The sequence below is a fragment of the Leptonotus elevatus genome, chromosome 4, assembly GCF_054856555.1.
Source record: "Leptonotus elevatus isolate MCC_2025b chromosome 4, RoL_Lele_1.0, whole genome shotgun sequence".
Classification (NCBI taxonomy): Eukaryota; Metazoa; Chordata; class Actinopteri; order Syngnathiformes; family Syngnathidae; genus Leptonotus; species Leptonotus elevatus.
This window is the reverse complement of record NC_141242.1, coordinates 28,100,037-28,114,086: the sequence shown is the minus strand read 5'-3', so window position 1 is coordinate 28,114,086 and position 14,050 is coordinate 28,100,037. Positions and strand designations below refer to the sequence as shown.

The 14,050-nt window shown below is 39.1% G+C and overlaps 1 protein-coding gene across 4 annotated transcripts in view; it reads right to left on the bottom strand.

Annotated features, from left to right (window-relative positions):
* The window catches only part of vps4a (vacuolar protein sorting 4 homolog A), a 73,474-nt gene extending 60,128 nt beyond the window's left edge, over window positions 1–13,346 (bottom strand). For 2 of the 4 annotated variants that reach the window (XR_015094595.1, XM_086073613.1), the window contains exons 1-6: window positions 13,135–13,346; window positions 12,717–12,828; window positions 12,477–12,621; window positions 10,822–10,883; window positions 6,418–6,537; window positions 317–473 (exon numbers count right to left, since the gene is read on the bottom strand). Coding sequence is in view for 3 of the 4 variants with exons in the window: in XM_086073613.1 (XP_085929739.1) it covers window positions 317–473; window positions 6,418–6,537; window positions 10,822–10,883; window positions 12,477–12,621; window positions 12,717–12,828; window positions 13,135–13,155 (617 nt within the window). In the remaining variant the exon portion in view is untranslated. The remainder of the gene's footprint in view (window positions 1–316; window positions 474–6,417; window positions 6,538–10,821; window positions 10,884–12,476; window positions 12,622–12,716; window positions 12,829–13,134) is intronic. The other 2 variants (XM_086073615.1, XM_086073616.1) reach the window with 2 other exon arrangements.
* Window positions 13,347–14,050: the final 704 nt, after the last annotated feature.

The window sequence follows — 14,050 nt, the reverse complement described above, 5'->3', positions numbered from 1 at the left end:
GCGTCACTGGCCGCATCGAGGATTGTGGGATTATTGTATGCAATTTGCATATATGGCCATGTTTTTTCTTCCCGCCCCCCCAGCTATTGGCGACGTGGTGAACAGGGAGCGCGCACCGTGTTTTGGTTGTTTTATAAGACAGTTTTCAACAGTTGTATCAGCAACATAAAACCGATTTATAATGTTTTGACCGGGCCATCGGTTCAAGCTATTTTTAGACCGATTCAATAGTCTGTGTGCCGGTGCAATCGCAATGTTCAAATCAAAAAAGGATTTCCCGTTCAAATCGTTTTTTGTTACACGCTTAGTAACATACTTCTCACTCTCTCCCAGCCACTTCGACATGAGGTCTGACGAGGAGACAGAGAAGAAAGTGGAGTTGTTGGCCTCCGTGGCCACAGCTTTGGCCAGGTATGATTTCCCTGTTCCTGGTGGACCAAACAGCAGAATGCCCCTCCATGGCGTCCGCTTTCCTGAGAATGCACACATCTTGATGTTAATATATAGGATAAATACACACTTCGACAAAATTGTTAGCACTGGGCTATTAATGGAGGGAAACTTAAAAAAAAGTAAAAAAAAAGAAAAGAAAAGAAAAAAGAGTGGGCACATAAATAACTTGAATGTGACTAAAGTAATAATACATAATTTGATCTTGACCTTGGTTGAATAGTGGATCAATAGAATAGAAAAAAAACTCATGAAACAGGCCTGATCAAAAATTTATGGTACCACTATCGAATAATTTTCAAATCTGTAATCCTATTGATTATTCCATCACCCCCCACCCCCCTTCTCACACACACACACACACAAAGTTTTGCTTTAAAAAAAAATATATATATTATTAGTATTTTTTTGCAAATCCACTAAGGTTGAACACCAGTTGAATTATGTAGATATAACTACTATATAACTAATTATTATTTATTGTCGCTGGTGTCGGGCCAAAACCGCGTAAGTCACAATTTGGCAAGTTTCATATTTTTTCCAAATATACATATTTTTGGTCACTCGTGTGGGTGTCATTTTTACGATGTATTGACCAATCTCAAGTGTTGAAAATGGCATGTTCTCCTTTGGTGAGACAACGTCCGATTCCGATCGAGTCAGCAACCACATGATCGGGCCCGATTTCCGATCACGTGATCTGATCGGGACATCCCTACAATAAACATTTACATTTTGATTTTTTTTTTGTTGTCAGGTGTGATGAGTGCAACGCCCAATAAGTTTTCGTCAATGTTAAGACCCTCACGAATCAGCCAGCGTCCTGTTTTTTTTTTGGCAAGGAGTTGCAACAGCATTCCATGAAAAAGTTCATTACCATGAAGGTCTAAACACTCTTCCGAACAAATATGAGGTTGACGTGATTAACCTGCTAGAAGAAATAAAATAACTCTTTGACTGCCATAAACGTTATATAACGTTTAGTAAAAACCTACGGAGGGGCGCCGAGGACGTTAAAAGACGTTCACTATGTTTTTTTTTGGGGTTTTTTGGAAACGGGTGGAGGAAAGCCTTGGGCAGCTGTGCTGAAAGTATCAAGCAGATCTAGTTAGTATAATGACTACAACTACTATACAACTCCCCTCCAATTTTCTGGGGGGGTGTCTGGGGGATTGGGGACTTGGGGGCGGCTGGGGCTGGGTTGGGGTGGATGGGGGCGGGGGGGTCGTGGGGGGTGCGGGGGTTGGGGGCCGGTGGGGTGCCTGGCGGGCCTGCAGTGCCCCGTCCTGCTGCGTTGGGTCGGGGGCGCGGGCCGTGTTGGGGAGGGGGGCGCTCCTGCTCCTGGGTTTGCTCTCCGGCCGGTGGCCCTGGCGGGGCCCGGGGGTCGTCCTTTGGCGCTGCCGCGGCCTGGGGGGCCCTGAGGTGTTGCGCTTGCTCTGTCCTGGCAGGGGTCGACGGCTTCCCTCTTTGGTGGAGATTTTCATGCATGCCAGATCCACCACACCAGCATCTACCGAAACTCAGACACAATCTGCTTCCTCCTCAGGTCATTGAATCGGTGGAGGCTGATGTCTGTGGATCTCACTCGGCTTCGTCTGTCCTTCCTTCCTTCCCTCAGTCTCTTTTTCGGTCTCTTGAGGTCTCCCTAATTTTTTATTTTTTTTTGGATTTGTTGGAATTTAGATGTTTCTTGGGTTGGGGAAGAATTCTGGTGGGTGGCCCGGTGGGTGGTGTCTGGTCGGTGCTGGATTTCACCTTCCTTGGTTTTCTTTGGTCCCCTCGGGTCTCCTGACGGCGGTGTTCGGTTTAGGTGAACGGTATGGGATTTTTTCTAATAGGTTTTTGGTGCGCTAACAAATACACGCACGCACGCACACACGCACGCACATACACATACTCACCCACATACAAAAAAAAAAAATATATATATATATATATATATATATATATATATATATATATATATATATATATACACATATATATATATAAATAAATAAAAAAGAGCAATGATGATGACATTTCCGAATGAACAATACTGAGCTCTTTAGAAAAGCAAAAAAAAAAGAAAAAAAGAAGTATGACTCATTTTGGCCCCTAGATGGCAGCGATGACTCTCTTTGGACAAGATTGGGTGGGCCTCAGTAGAAGACGTGAGGCGGAGCTAGAGTGTTGAGGGGACAATGGCTGATGATGCAACAATGGCTGATGAAGCAACAATGGCGACCGGTTGCAAGCAGTTCACGCTTAAGCATTTTTTTCAAAGACGGAAAGCATCGATCAATACTAAAAAGCGCATTGATGTCGACGATGATGATGATGGTGACTCCAAGCTTGACGCCAAAGTTGGAAGCCTTGACGCGACCGTTATGATCACGTAGTAAGCCTCACCGGCTAGCGACGCTAACGCCGGAAAACGCGCAGCACAACCGACCGGGTACTTCTGCACAAGCGGACATTCGATCGGACGATGGAGAGTAGTCGAAAAGCATCGACCAATGCACATTGATGATGGTATGTCCCGAGGTTGACGCCACAGTTGGAAGCATTGACGCGGCAGTTATTCTCTCGTCATAAAGCCTCACCGGGTAGCGCTGCTAACGCCGGAAAACGCGGAGCTGCACAAGCGGACATTCGATCGGACAATAAAGAGTACCCCGAGTCCAATGCATATTCATCGGAGGAGCGGGTACAGTCTGATCACGGAGAAGACACTGGTTCTGGACTACGATGCCACCATGAATGGAGTGGATAAGATGGATCAGAACACCTACCACCCGGTAGGAACTGAAGGACATGAGGAAGCCAGACGTAACACCACCGTAATGTAACCGAAGCATGATCCTGATAGTAGACTTGATGGCAACACACACTGCAGTATATACTTGCTATTCCCCGGAAAAAACGGCCGGCAAGAAAGTGTAGCTTCTGCACGCGAAGAGGCAATCGCAGTGAAATTAAATCCTGTTGCGTCTCCTTGCACGCAGGGGAGTGTTACACAAGAAGAAAAACTGTCGTTGAAACATCCACATAATTGTAAATAGTACCACAGTTGCACACATTTGTAAATAGTTTGCCAAATTGTTGTCAAATTGTTACACTGTTGAATGTAAATAAACGTATTTTGCTATCAAAAAACACTTTTTCATTCTTGGTGGTAGTGTTTTATAGAAGTAAAGCACTATTTAGGTGTTTGTGGCATAATTCATGGACAAAAAGAAGTGTAAAATTCACTAGAGTGCATGAAATAATATCGTTTCACTAAAAGCTTGATTTCTCCGTATTTTGGTCCAAAACAAGCGCATTTGGGTGAAACTAACCATTTTCTATTGTTGATTACTAAAGAACGGAATAAGGTAGAAACAAACTTTTTTTTTCTGATGAAAGATGAAAGTTCAATCTTTCATTTGGTAGTATGTGTGTTTCCATAGTAATTTTCTGTGGTCCTTGAAAAATCAGTCAAAATGCTTAAATCGGCTGGCACTCAGCATCCCTTTTCTGAAAATGTCTGGCAGTCAAAGAGTTAAAGGAAAAACGTATTTCCTTTTGCCAGCATGTGGCACTACCATTACAATGAAAAATAGTTTGTAGATGTCAGCAGCTTTTATTGTCACGTCAATCATTATTAACTGACTTAGTTATCACACTTACAAGGAGTATCCAAATTTTGTACAAAATACCACATGTGGGGTAAAACAATCGAAAATTGGCAATGTAAAAAAAAAAAAGATCATTCCAAAAAAAATTCGGGTATGATTTATTAACATATTCAAGGCTTTAATGACATATCAAACATTCTGTATTTTTTTTTAAAAGCGTATTATACATTAATTCTAGGGGTGTGAATTGCCTAGAACCTGGCGATTTGATTCGTATCACGATTGATAGGTCACGATTCGATTAGATACTGATAAATCCCGATACAAATAAAATAAATTGATTATTGCGATTTTTTTTTAAACTCAAATTGAGGAAATACAAATGAGTAAACTTGTACACTGTAAGATTTGTATGAAAATGTATTTATTTATCTAAAAATTCAGGCTTATAACTGAGCCACTGCATTTAACAAACAGGTTGCAGTCTGTTTCATGTTTGAACAGCACTGAAATAAAATATTAAGGCTTAATGTTCCATTAATATAACATTCTTCCATGCTTAATGTGTGAATCCTAACACAATTTTTTCTAACACCCCTAATTAATTATTTCTACTTTTAATGTTATGAGGATGTCGTCAACATTTCTTGATCATTGCACACTCTCATCGTCCTCTTTTCCTAATCAGTTAATTACTTGCATAATTTAAAATGAAAAAAAAAATCACCCCAGTAGTTTGACGTGAACAAATATTGTGAATGTCATACGCAAACAGTCGGATAAAGCGTGTAGGAGAAGTTTGCAAAAGCATGCCCCATTAATGTGAAAAAATTGGCAAAAATCAGACATTCAAAAATGAGTAGCTCACTTCCTGTTCATTTTAGCATAGGGCTCCAAGAGACATTATTGTAGGTCTTTGACATAAATACCTCCAAATCTTTGTAGCTCTTACTGAAACGTACAACTGGGGCTGCGTCGATAAAAATTTATAGGGGGCACTAGTGAGTCTTTTTTTTCTTCTTCCATATGTAATACAGCATGCTAATGCGGCTAGTGTTGCTCATGCTAATCCAAGGGCCGGTTGATTACTTTTAGAGCTGTCAAACGATTACATTTTTTAATCTGTATAATCACATTTTAGAATTTTGATTAATCAGTTAGTCGCTTAATTAATTTTCGACATTTCCCCCAAAAAATTATCCACTGCAACACGCTCAACCTTCTCTTTTTCTAATCAGTTAATTACTTGCATAATTTAAAATAGGGAAAAATGACCCCAATAGTTAAAGATGAACAAATATTTTGACTGTCATACGCAAACATTTATTAAATGCTTTACTTTAATGCATGTAGTTATGTTTATTGCTCAAACACAACCTGTGCTACCTTTAACGTAACAATTCGCTGTCAGCTAAAGGGTCATCCGCGGTCAAAATTAATAGTGTGATTAATCTGCGTTAATATATGATTAATTCAATAATTTTTGTGATTAATTAATTAGTTAACGCTTTAACTTTCCAAAAAGTGTAAATGACTGCACTTTGATGCCGACAGCCTGCCGTCCTTGCTGTGCTGATCACTTTTTAACAAACCAGGCTTACTCAAATCGCTATGGTGGTTCTAATGTCCTTTTGTCTCATAAAACAAAATCTCTGGGGAGAATTTCTGCAAAGCAGTTTAAATTGAAGTAAAGAAAATATATATATCTAAAAATGAAAAACATTTGGTCGCTCATTATTAAGTAAACATTTTTTTTCTTCTGTATTTATAATACAATTATAATTTTGTTATTTAAGCAAAAAAAAAAATAATTTATTTTATCCGAATACCCGAATATTTCGATGGAATTTTCAGTAGGAAAATATTCACTTGCTGCAGTCCTAAAACTACTTGGGAAGAAGTGAGACCTCAGCTGCAGTTGTTATTGTGTGGCAGCGACATTTGAAAATTGAGCCTGTAATAAAAGTGACTCTCCTGTTTATTTACATTTGCACTTTAGATGTAGATTGTACATTTTCTTGCAGTCCACTCCATAAAAAGAAAACTTTTTGAAAACTGGAAAATTTATATTAGGCATTTTTTAATATTACAAATATTGCAACAATCAAATGAAAATTTTTTGAGCTGCCTATTTCGAAAATGTGTCGACAAGTACAAACCGGCAAACTAATTTACAAATGTTTTTAAGCAGCTATGTGATGAGATGCTGCCTCTACAAAAGGCATGTTATTGTCTTCACACGCATTTCAAGTCGACTTGCTTTCTTTAAACTGTGGACATGTAGCCACCCAACGTACAACCCCACTCCTCGTCATCTGGTAACAACAAGGAATATCTGTCACCTATAGTAATGTATTTTAACATGTACCTGTAAAGAGGTGAGGGAATTTGATTGGAAGAATGACAGCCTCTTTAAGAGCTTCCTTGGCTCCCTCTAGCCCAGCCACATCATTCCACCTCACATTGGGCTTCTCCATAACTATCGCACCTGGACACAGACATGACAATGCATACTTGAATAACCTGTAGGCTTGGAACTATAAGTGTGGTAACGTTGGCGGTTGGTTGAGGAAATGGGACCAAGTTGGGATTCCAGTGTTACAGAGCTGGAGTTGAGCCAGTTTTTTTTTGTACGCAAGTAGGGATGATTATTAATATGAAATTGGGACATTGTGCACAAGGTCAATGAAAACAAAATGCAATTTGCAAATCCTTTTCAACCTATATTCAACCTATATATATTGTTTTTTGTGTGCAAATATTCCCTCATTTTGAATATGATGCCAGCAACATGTTATTAAAAAAAAGCTAGTATAGGATTCAAGTTTACCAACTGTGTTACATCACCACCCTCGACAAGCATTTGGGAACTGAGAACACTAATTGTTGTAGCGTTGTAGGTACAATTCTAAACCATTCTTACTTGATGGACAACCTCAGTTGATCAACAGGCTAGAGTTTCCATTAGGGACGTCCCGATCCGATCAGGGGGTTGCTGATTCTATGAGGATCGGACGTTGTCTTCTGATCAGGAATTTATCAAATTTTTGTACTAAATCTGGAGTTATGCGGTGGCACAGAGTGAGACTTAATTTTTCCACACAGCTAAGTGTGCGGCATAGGCTTTGGCTTTGCTACAGTGACACTATTAGCTGAATGCCGTCGAGCGGGCTAAACAAGGAAATAGCTATTAGTTGATAATAAGTTATCATCTTTAATGTGCAAAGCTGTGTGCAAGCTAGTGAGCATTTCGTGTGGCAGAAAGGATATAGATGCGTTGCATGCTTCCCTTGCAACGTCAGTTGCACTTCACTGACGGACAGTCAGGCAGCCCCGCCGCCATAAGGTGCTGGCGATTCCGGACGTGCTTCGGATCCTCTTTGCGGATCCAGCTGAGGCGTCCGCCGGGACTCTGCAGTGGCGTCAGTCGCCCTCGAAGGGACCCCGGCGCCTATGGCTAGATTAGCTTAGCCTATCCTAGCGCGAATCTGGAGAGTCTGACATTTTTCGCTGGGTCGCCAATTCCGCCCGGGCCGGCAGTCTAGCCTGGTGTGAGTTTAGATCCAAAGTCAGGATATGGTAAGATTAAATACATTTTGCTTGCTTGCCTTCAAATGCAGCCTTTTGTTTGTTGTGAAATTGTCCTTAATGTAATGCCGGGGTATCAGATCAGGACTCGGAATCGGCCGATCTTCAAAATGTGGGGGGGGTTCGGGTTAAAAAATGTGTGATTGGGATATCCCTAGTTTCCATTGTCATATTTTGTACTTCATAATGTGCCACACATATTTGTCTGGACTGCTGGCAGGCCACTCTACTACTTACAAAGCCACTCTGTTTTAACACAGGCATAATATGGCTTTGGTATTGCCTTTCTGAAATAAGCATCAACATCCCTGATCCCTGAAAAAATACATTGCTTGGATGGCAGCAACAATCACCAGCAAAACCGCCACCATTATTGATTTGATTCTTGTGTCAGATGTTTGTATTGTCTCAAAAAGCGGAGCTATAAGACAAGTTTGGCTATTCTTATGGTAATTGTTTTAATGTCATTACAAACCAACATCAACACATGGCCATCCCAAAAATCATATTAAATCGCTTAATTTAGGGCGCTAAAAAACCTTCTAGTTAATTACGCAGTAATTGTGAAATTCGGCACAAGTCTCCGGTGTTAGCGGCTAGTATTGTTGCTAGCAGTGAGTGCACAGCTGGCTACTAGGCAGGATACTTGTTTATGGCCCATATATATAATAATATGGATAGAAAGTATCGATACCAAATGGTATCGGGCCGATACCAGGACACATTTCCGGGTATCGGTACTTGCTACGGGAATCGATACTGGTATCGGCCCCCGTTCTTGTGGCATTTTTTCGGTCAGGAACTAAAGGCTGAAATGGTTATTTATTTGCATTTATTGACCGCAACATTAAGAGAGCACATAAGTCTTCAGTTGTACTCAACAATTTAATGTGTCTGAAGTGCAAACAGATCACTGCTATGAGGTAAATGACGAACGGACAACGTGAAGCAGGAAACGGAAATACAGAGCAAACTTCCAAATTAAAAGCCTGGATTTCAAAACAAGATATAATTGAACATCACACACTAAAAAGCTTGAGGAACTCTTAAAATGGTAGATATTGCTAAATTACTTGAAAAACGATTGTATGTACTTTGTTTTCCCTGGGCTCTGGATTATTCGTTTCATTTTATTTATTGATTTTTTTCAAATTAATTTTATTGTGTGCTTTATGCAAAATGACTTATGAGCAAATTGAAAAACATGTAATTGTCATTAATTTCAAGTAATTTTAAGGAAATTTGCTATATTTGGTATATGTAGGTCTTTTTTTTTAAATAAAATTGTCAGTTTTTTGGGGGACATTTTATGTATCATAAGTACTAATAGTATCGGCACTTGGTATCAGTATCGGCGAGTACTGAAGATTGAGGTATCGGAATCGGTCTAAAAAAAGTTGTATCAACATCCCTATATAATAATGTGTCCTGCTTTATATTGCACTGTTGTGTTCCTACATTCTAAATAGACATACAGTATTTGACATTTTGAGTTGAATCTTTTTATTTAATGAGAAAAAGTGTTTTATAAAACACGGTTGAACTCTTAACATGGTAGATATTGCTAAAGTACTTGAAAAACGATTGTATTGAATTGAATTATTTGCACTTCCCTGTATTCCTTAATAGGAAGTTGTACAACCACATATTTTATTGTGTGCTCTATGCAAAATGACTTTTATGAACAAATTGAATTTTTTTTAATTGCTATTAATTTCAAGTCATTTTAAGGAAATTTGCTATATTTGGGATATATAGGTCTTTTGTTAATAAAATTGTCATTGTTTTCGTTGGGGAAATTTTATCTATCATAAGTACTTATGTATCGGCACTTGTTATCGGTGAGTAATGAAGATTTGAGTATCGAAATCGGTCTAAAAAAAGTGGTATCGACCATCCCTATATAATAATATTGTGTCCTACTTTTTAATGGGAAAAAGGGTTTTATAAAACAAATGAAGACAAAGTTCTATTTAACTTTTTTTTTCTTTGCTGATCTGAAACACTATCCAATCCGTGACTCAATTCTGTGATCTGGTCCGATCCGTGAGTTTTTTTATCCGTTGCACCAAGTGATTAATGCTTAGTGAGACAAATAGAAAAAATATATATTGTGAAATAGCGCATCAATATACATAAATTAAAAATGGATCAATAATCGTTTTATAATCGAATAGTATCTCCTGAACCGTAATCGAATTGTGAGGTGTCCAAAGATTCCCACCCCTAATCACAGATGCTAACTTTTGAACTTTGGTCATTTACCTCTTGGCCTGGAGGAAATGATGTCCACAATCATTTTGTAATGTGGACTAATCAGACCTTGAAACACTTTGTTTGTGTGACTACTTTGTATCAGTCCATCTCAGATGAGCTCGGGACCAGGCATTTCTGGATGTTGCTGATTATATGGGTTTTGTTGTGCATGGTACACTTTGAACTTGCATTTGTAGATGTGGCAACGAACTGTATTAACTGACAATGGTTTTTTGAGTGTTTCTCAGCCAAGTGGCAATATCCTTAACACAATGATGTCAGTTTTTAATGCAATGCCACCTGAGGGAATGAAAGGTCTGCCTTGGCATTGGTAAACGTCCAAACGATGCAAAAAAATTTTGGTGTACCAAAGCATCATTGGGTCCTTTGAGAAGAGCTACATATATTACATTTAAAATATATATTATATTTAAAAAGAGCTACATATATTTCTGCTACTTACCCATAAATGCATCCATGGATTCGCACCAACCTACCTCAAATAAGTCATCACACTACAGCCCTCCACCTGCACCCTCAGATCTTCAAACACCTTGCTCCTCCAAGTCCCCAGTACCAGGGTCTCCACCAAGGGAGACCGAACTTTTTGGGAACAGCCTCCCATCCTAGTTAAGGGCCACCCAGAGCCTGGACTCTTTTAAATCAGGCCCGAAAACCTTTTTAGAAAGGCCTATAACTTTTAATTATTACTATGATTTTAACTTTTTTTCTTTCACCCTCCTCTATGTAGCACTTCGAGATCAAAAGTGCATTACAAATTGAAATTATTATTATCATAATTTATAATATTACATTTATTATTAGCAGGAATAGGAATAATAGCAGTTGTAGTATTACCACCAAGATGTATAGTCTCAATTGTGACATGACTTGTGACTGATTTCCTGTAGACCAATTATTCACACACCCATAAGTTGCTCCTGAAGCTTCTTCCTTTCTGGGTTTTCGCCTTCGCTGTCACTGTCACTCCTGCACAGAGCACACAAAATACACATTAATATTCAAGTACAGATAGACCGTGTGTGGTGGGGTAAATATAGCTTCCGTTTTTCAGTTCCATGACCACCATTTGGGGTGAAAATGAAAATTTGATAAAACAGGGCCTACGAATCTTTTAGAGAGCATGCCTTTTTTCAGTTTCAGTTGTAAACGCTGCACATTAGTGAGTACTGTTCTGCACTTCTGCTAAAATTGGAAATATGCTCAGAGCATGCACTAGAGTTCACTCTACATTCAAAAACTATTTTTGTTAAAAGGAGCCTTGTGAAGTGTGTCACTTTTTTACTCACGTCTGCCACACTCTGGCCTAAAGCGTAACTGCAACCTCGGTGTCAAGCTGTGCATGGTGCACATTCGAGTACGTGCGCTCGAATAAACTCTTGACTTTTTCAGTTTTCTTAAAGTCTGAGCTACAGTTTGGGCTGTGCCTCTTCTTTTTTTTTCAGTTTCCTTCCCAATCTTGTCGTACGCTAATGACACTTTGCCCTTTTGTTGAATGTGAAAATAATTTTGTCCAGCAGATGTCACCACACTGAACTGTGTCATATGCCTCGAAGCACTGAACCATTTCAACACAGTTGCTTCATTAGCCGGGTTTACATGGAGACTTTTCAGTCATTCCGTTTGAAATCATTCAGAATGAAGATCTCTGGTCACCTGTTTAAATGTGCCGTGATCCATCCCGATCTGCTGTTTATATGCTCCGATCCTTGAATCGGATCAGCTCCGCGGCAGCCACGGAACACATGGACATCATTCACGTGATTTATCAAGATGGAGTTTAATTGTCATTTAGCACAGTGGTTGTGATAGTTTTCATACTTTTATTGAAAAAACATCTTGAAATTAAATTCCATTTTGATTCAGCCTTTTCATTCCATTTTAGGTGTTTATATGGAGCATTTTCATTCTGTTTGGCCGTTCGAATTCATTCTAATCGGAATACATGGCTCCGTGTAAAGTAGTGGAAAGCAGTGGTGAAGCAGTGTCATGACTCATGTTTCGCGGCAAACACTCAATAACAATGAACCATTTCAACACAGTGCTTCATATTGATTCACTGCTTCAGAAAGCTTTAGCTGCTCCATCACAAAAATAGCCAGCAAAATAACTCATAATTCATCAGAAATTACATTGCTATGGTGTCAAAGGTAAGATTGAATCATTATATGCCTGTAGTTAACTGTGGAAGGGCTTACTGTGATACAGAACCTTTAAAATGGCTGTAATTCTGTCAATTTTTGAGGTACGCTCATGTATTATAATATATCTATATACAGAATTTGAATGTATAAATATCTCAATTTTGATTTCTTGACACAAGGACCCTTTTGCCATTTCTCGCATTCTTTGTAGCACGATAACATTTCGCCCATCTACAAGACCGCTATTTTGCATGTGGCGATCGCCTTAAGTACAGCGCTTCTCATTGGTCCAGACAGATATTATTAATGGGATCTTTTGATTGGCTAGGTGACCACTTTACAGGTTCATTAAACGGCATAACGGACTAAGTTTGAATTTTGAACTTTAAATTCAACCCATTGAATAACTAGTACTTACTTGTCATTGTTCTGTGACTCCTTCACAGGCTTCTTGGCCTGTTTGTCTTTATTCTTCAAGTAATCCTTAAGTTTCTCTGCTCTGTCCAAATACTGCATACACTTGGCTCGAATGCTTTCCTTCGCCTTGTCACTGTGGGCCTCATCTGCATGAGCAACACATTTCAGGCGACAGTATGAACATAACTGTATGCCAGCTCCAATGAAATGCAAACTTTATTGGTCGACCACTACTTCTCACATTTAATGGCATGAAGAAAATATTCCACAGCATGTTGATAAAGGCGCAAAGCCTCCTCATAATTTTTAGCCTTGTCTTCTTCTGTTGCTTTGGTCACAAGATCAATCGCTTTCTGACAGTGACGCAGAGACAAATAAGACATGTAAGATTAACAGAGACATATACATTCGATCCTAGCTTGGTATCCACCAAACCATCAATACATTAACCCAGTATCCGGTGATACTGTTGGAAAAACTGTACAATATGAATATACACGTTTATGATGCAGCATAACAAGAAGTGAGTTTAATCAGGATCTATTCGAAATAATTACCAAAGTCAATTATGTTATATACTTTGTTCATATTTACAGCTTGCGCCACAGTGACTGTTAGCTGCACCAGAGCTGCAACTTATTTAGCTAACGCCGATCTACCTGCAATGTTGACGTTGTCATTTCATCACTCTTCTGCTTTCCGTCCTGATTTATTTCTTCAATAGCTTCGAATGTGAACGTGACGAAATGCACACTTAGTTTAAATGTGAGTTTTCAAAAGATAGTTTGATATTATCTTGAGAAAATCGGCTATTCCAGCGCAAGACCACAGGCAGACGATGGGCGAGTGGAGCGCCACCGGAAACACGTGATTTCCCCTTCCGTCTTCACTTTTTTTTCTCCACTTTGGTTTACTTTATCTTTTTTAGCTGTTCTCAAATCACAATACATCACAAAAACAGTCTTAATGAAAATAGGAACACATTAGCAATCTAAACTCACAATTTTGGCAATGTCTATTTGTCAAATCTCAGTTTTTATTATTTATTCAATCATATCTTGCTTTTATATTATTAGGTTTATCTACGTTTTTACAATTTCAGTTCATACATTTTGTTTTTTATTTATTTATTTTTATCAATATATTTTTTTCCCGAGAGAGCTCAGTATTGTTCATTCCGTAATCTTACCGATTCGACATGTTATCATCATTGCGCTCTCTCTCTCTCTCTTTTTTTTTGCATGTGCGTGAGTATGTGCATATGTGCGTGCGTGTAAGTGTGTGCTCATTAATTCACCTAAAACCTATTAAAAATCCCATACCGTTCACCTAAACCGAATACTTCAGAATCGAGCTAGAGTCGTGAAGTTGTCAGGAGACCCAAGGAAGGAACAAAGAAAAGAAAGAAAAGTGAAATCCACCACCGGGTTACCAACCAGAATTTGTCACCAACCGCAGAAACATCTAAATTCCAACAAATTAGGGAGACCTCAAGAGACCAAAGGAAAGACTGAGGAAAAGAAGGAAGGATATGAAGCAGAGTGAGAATCACAGACTTCAGCCTCCACCGATTCA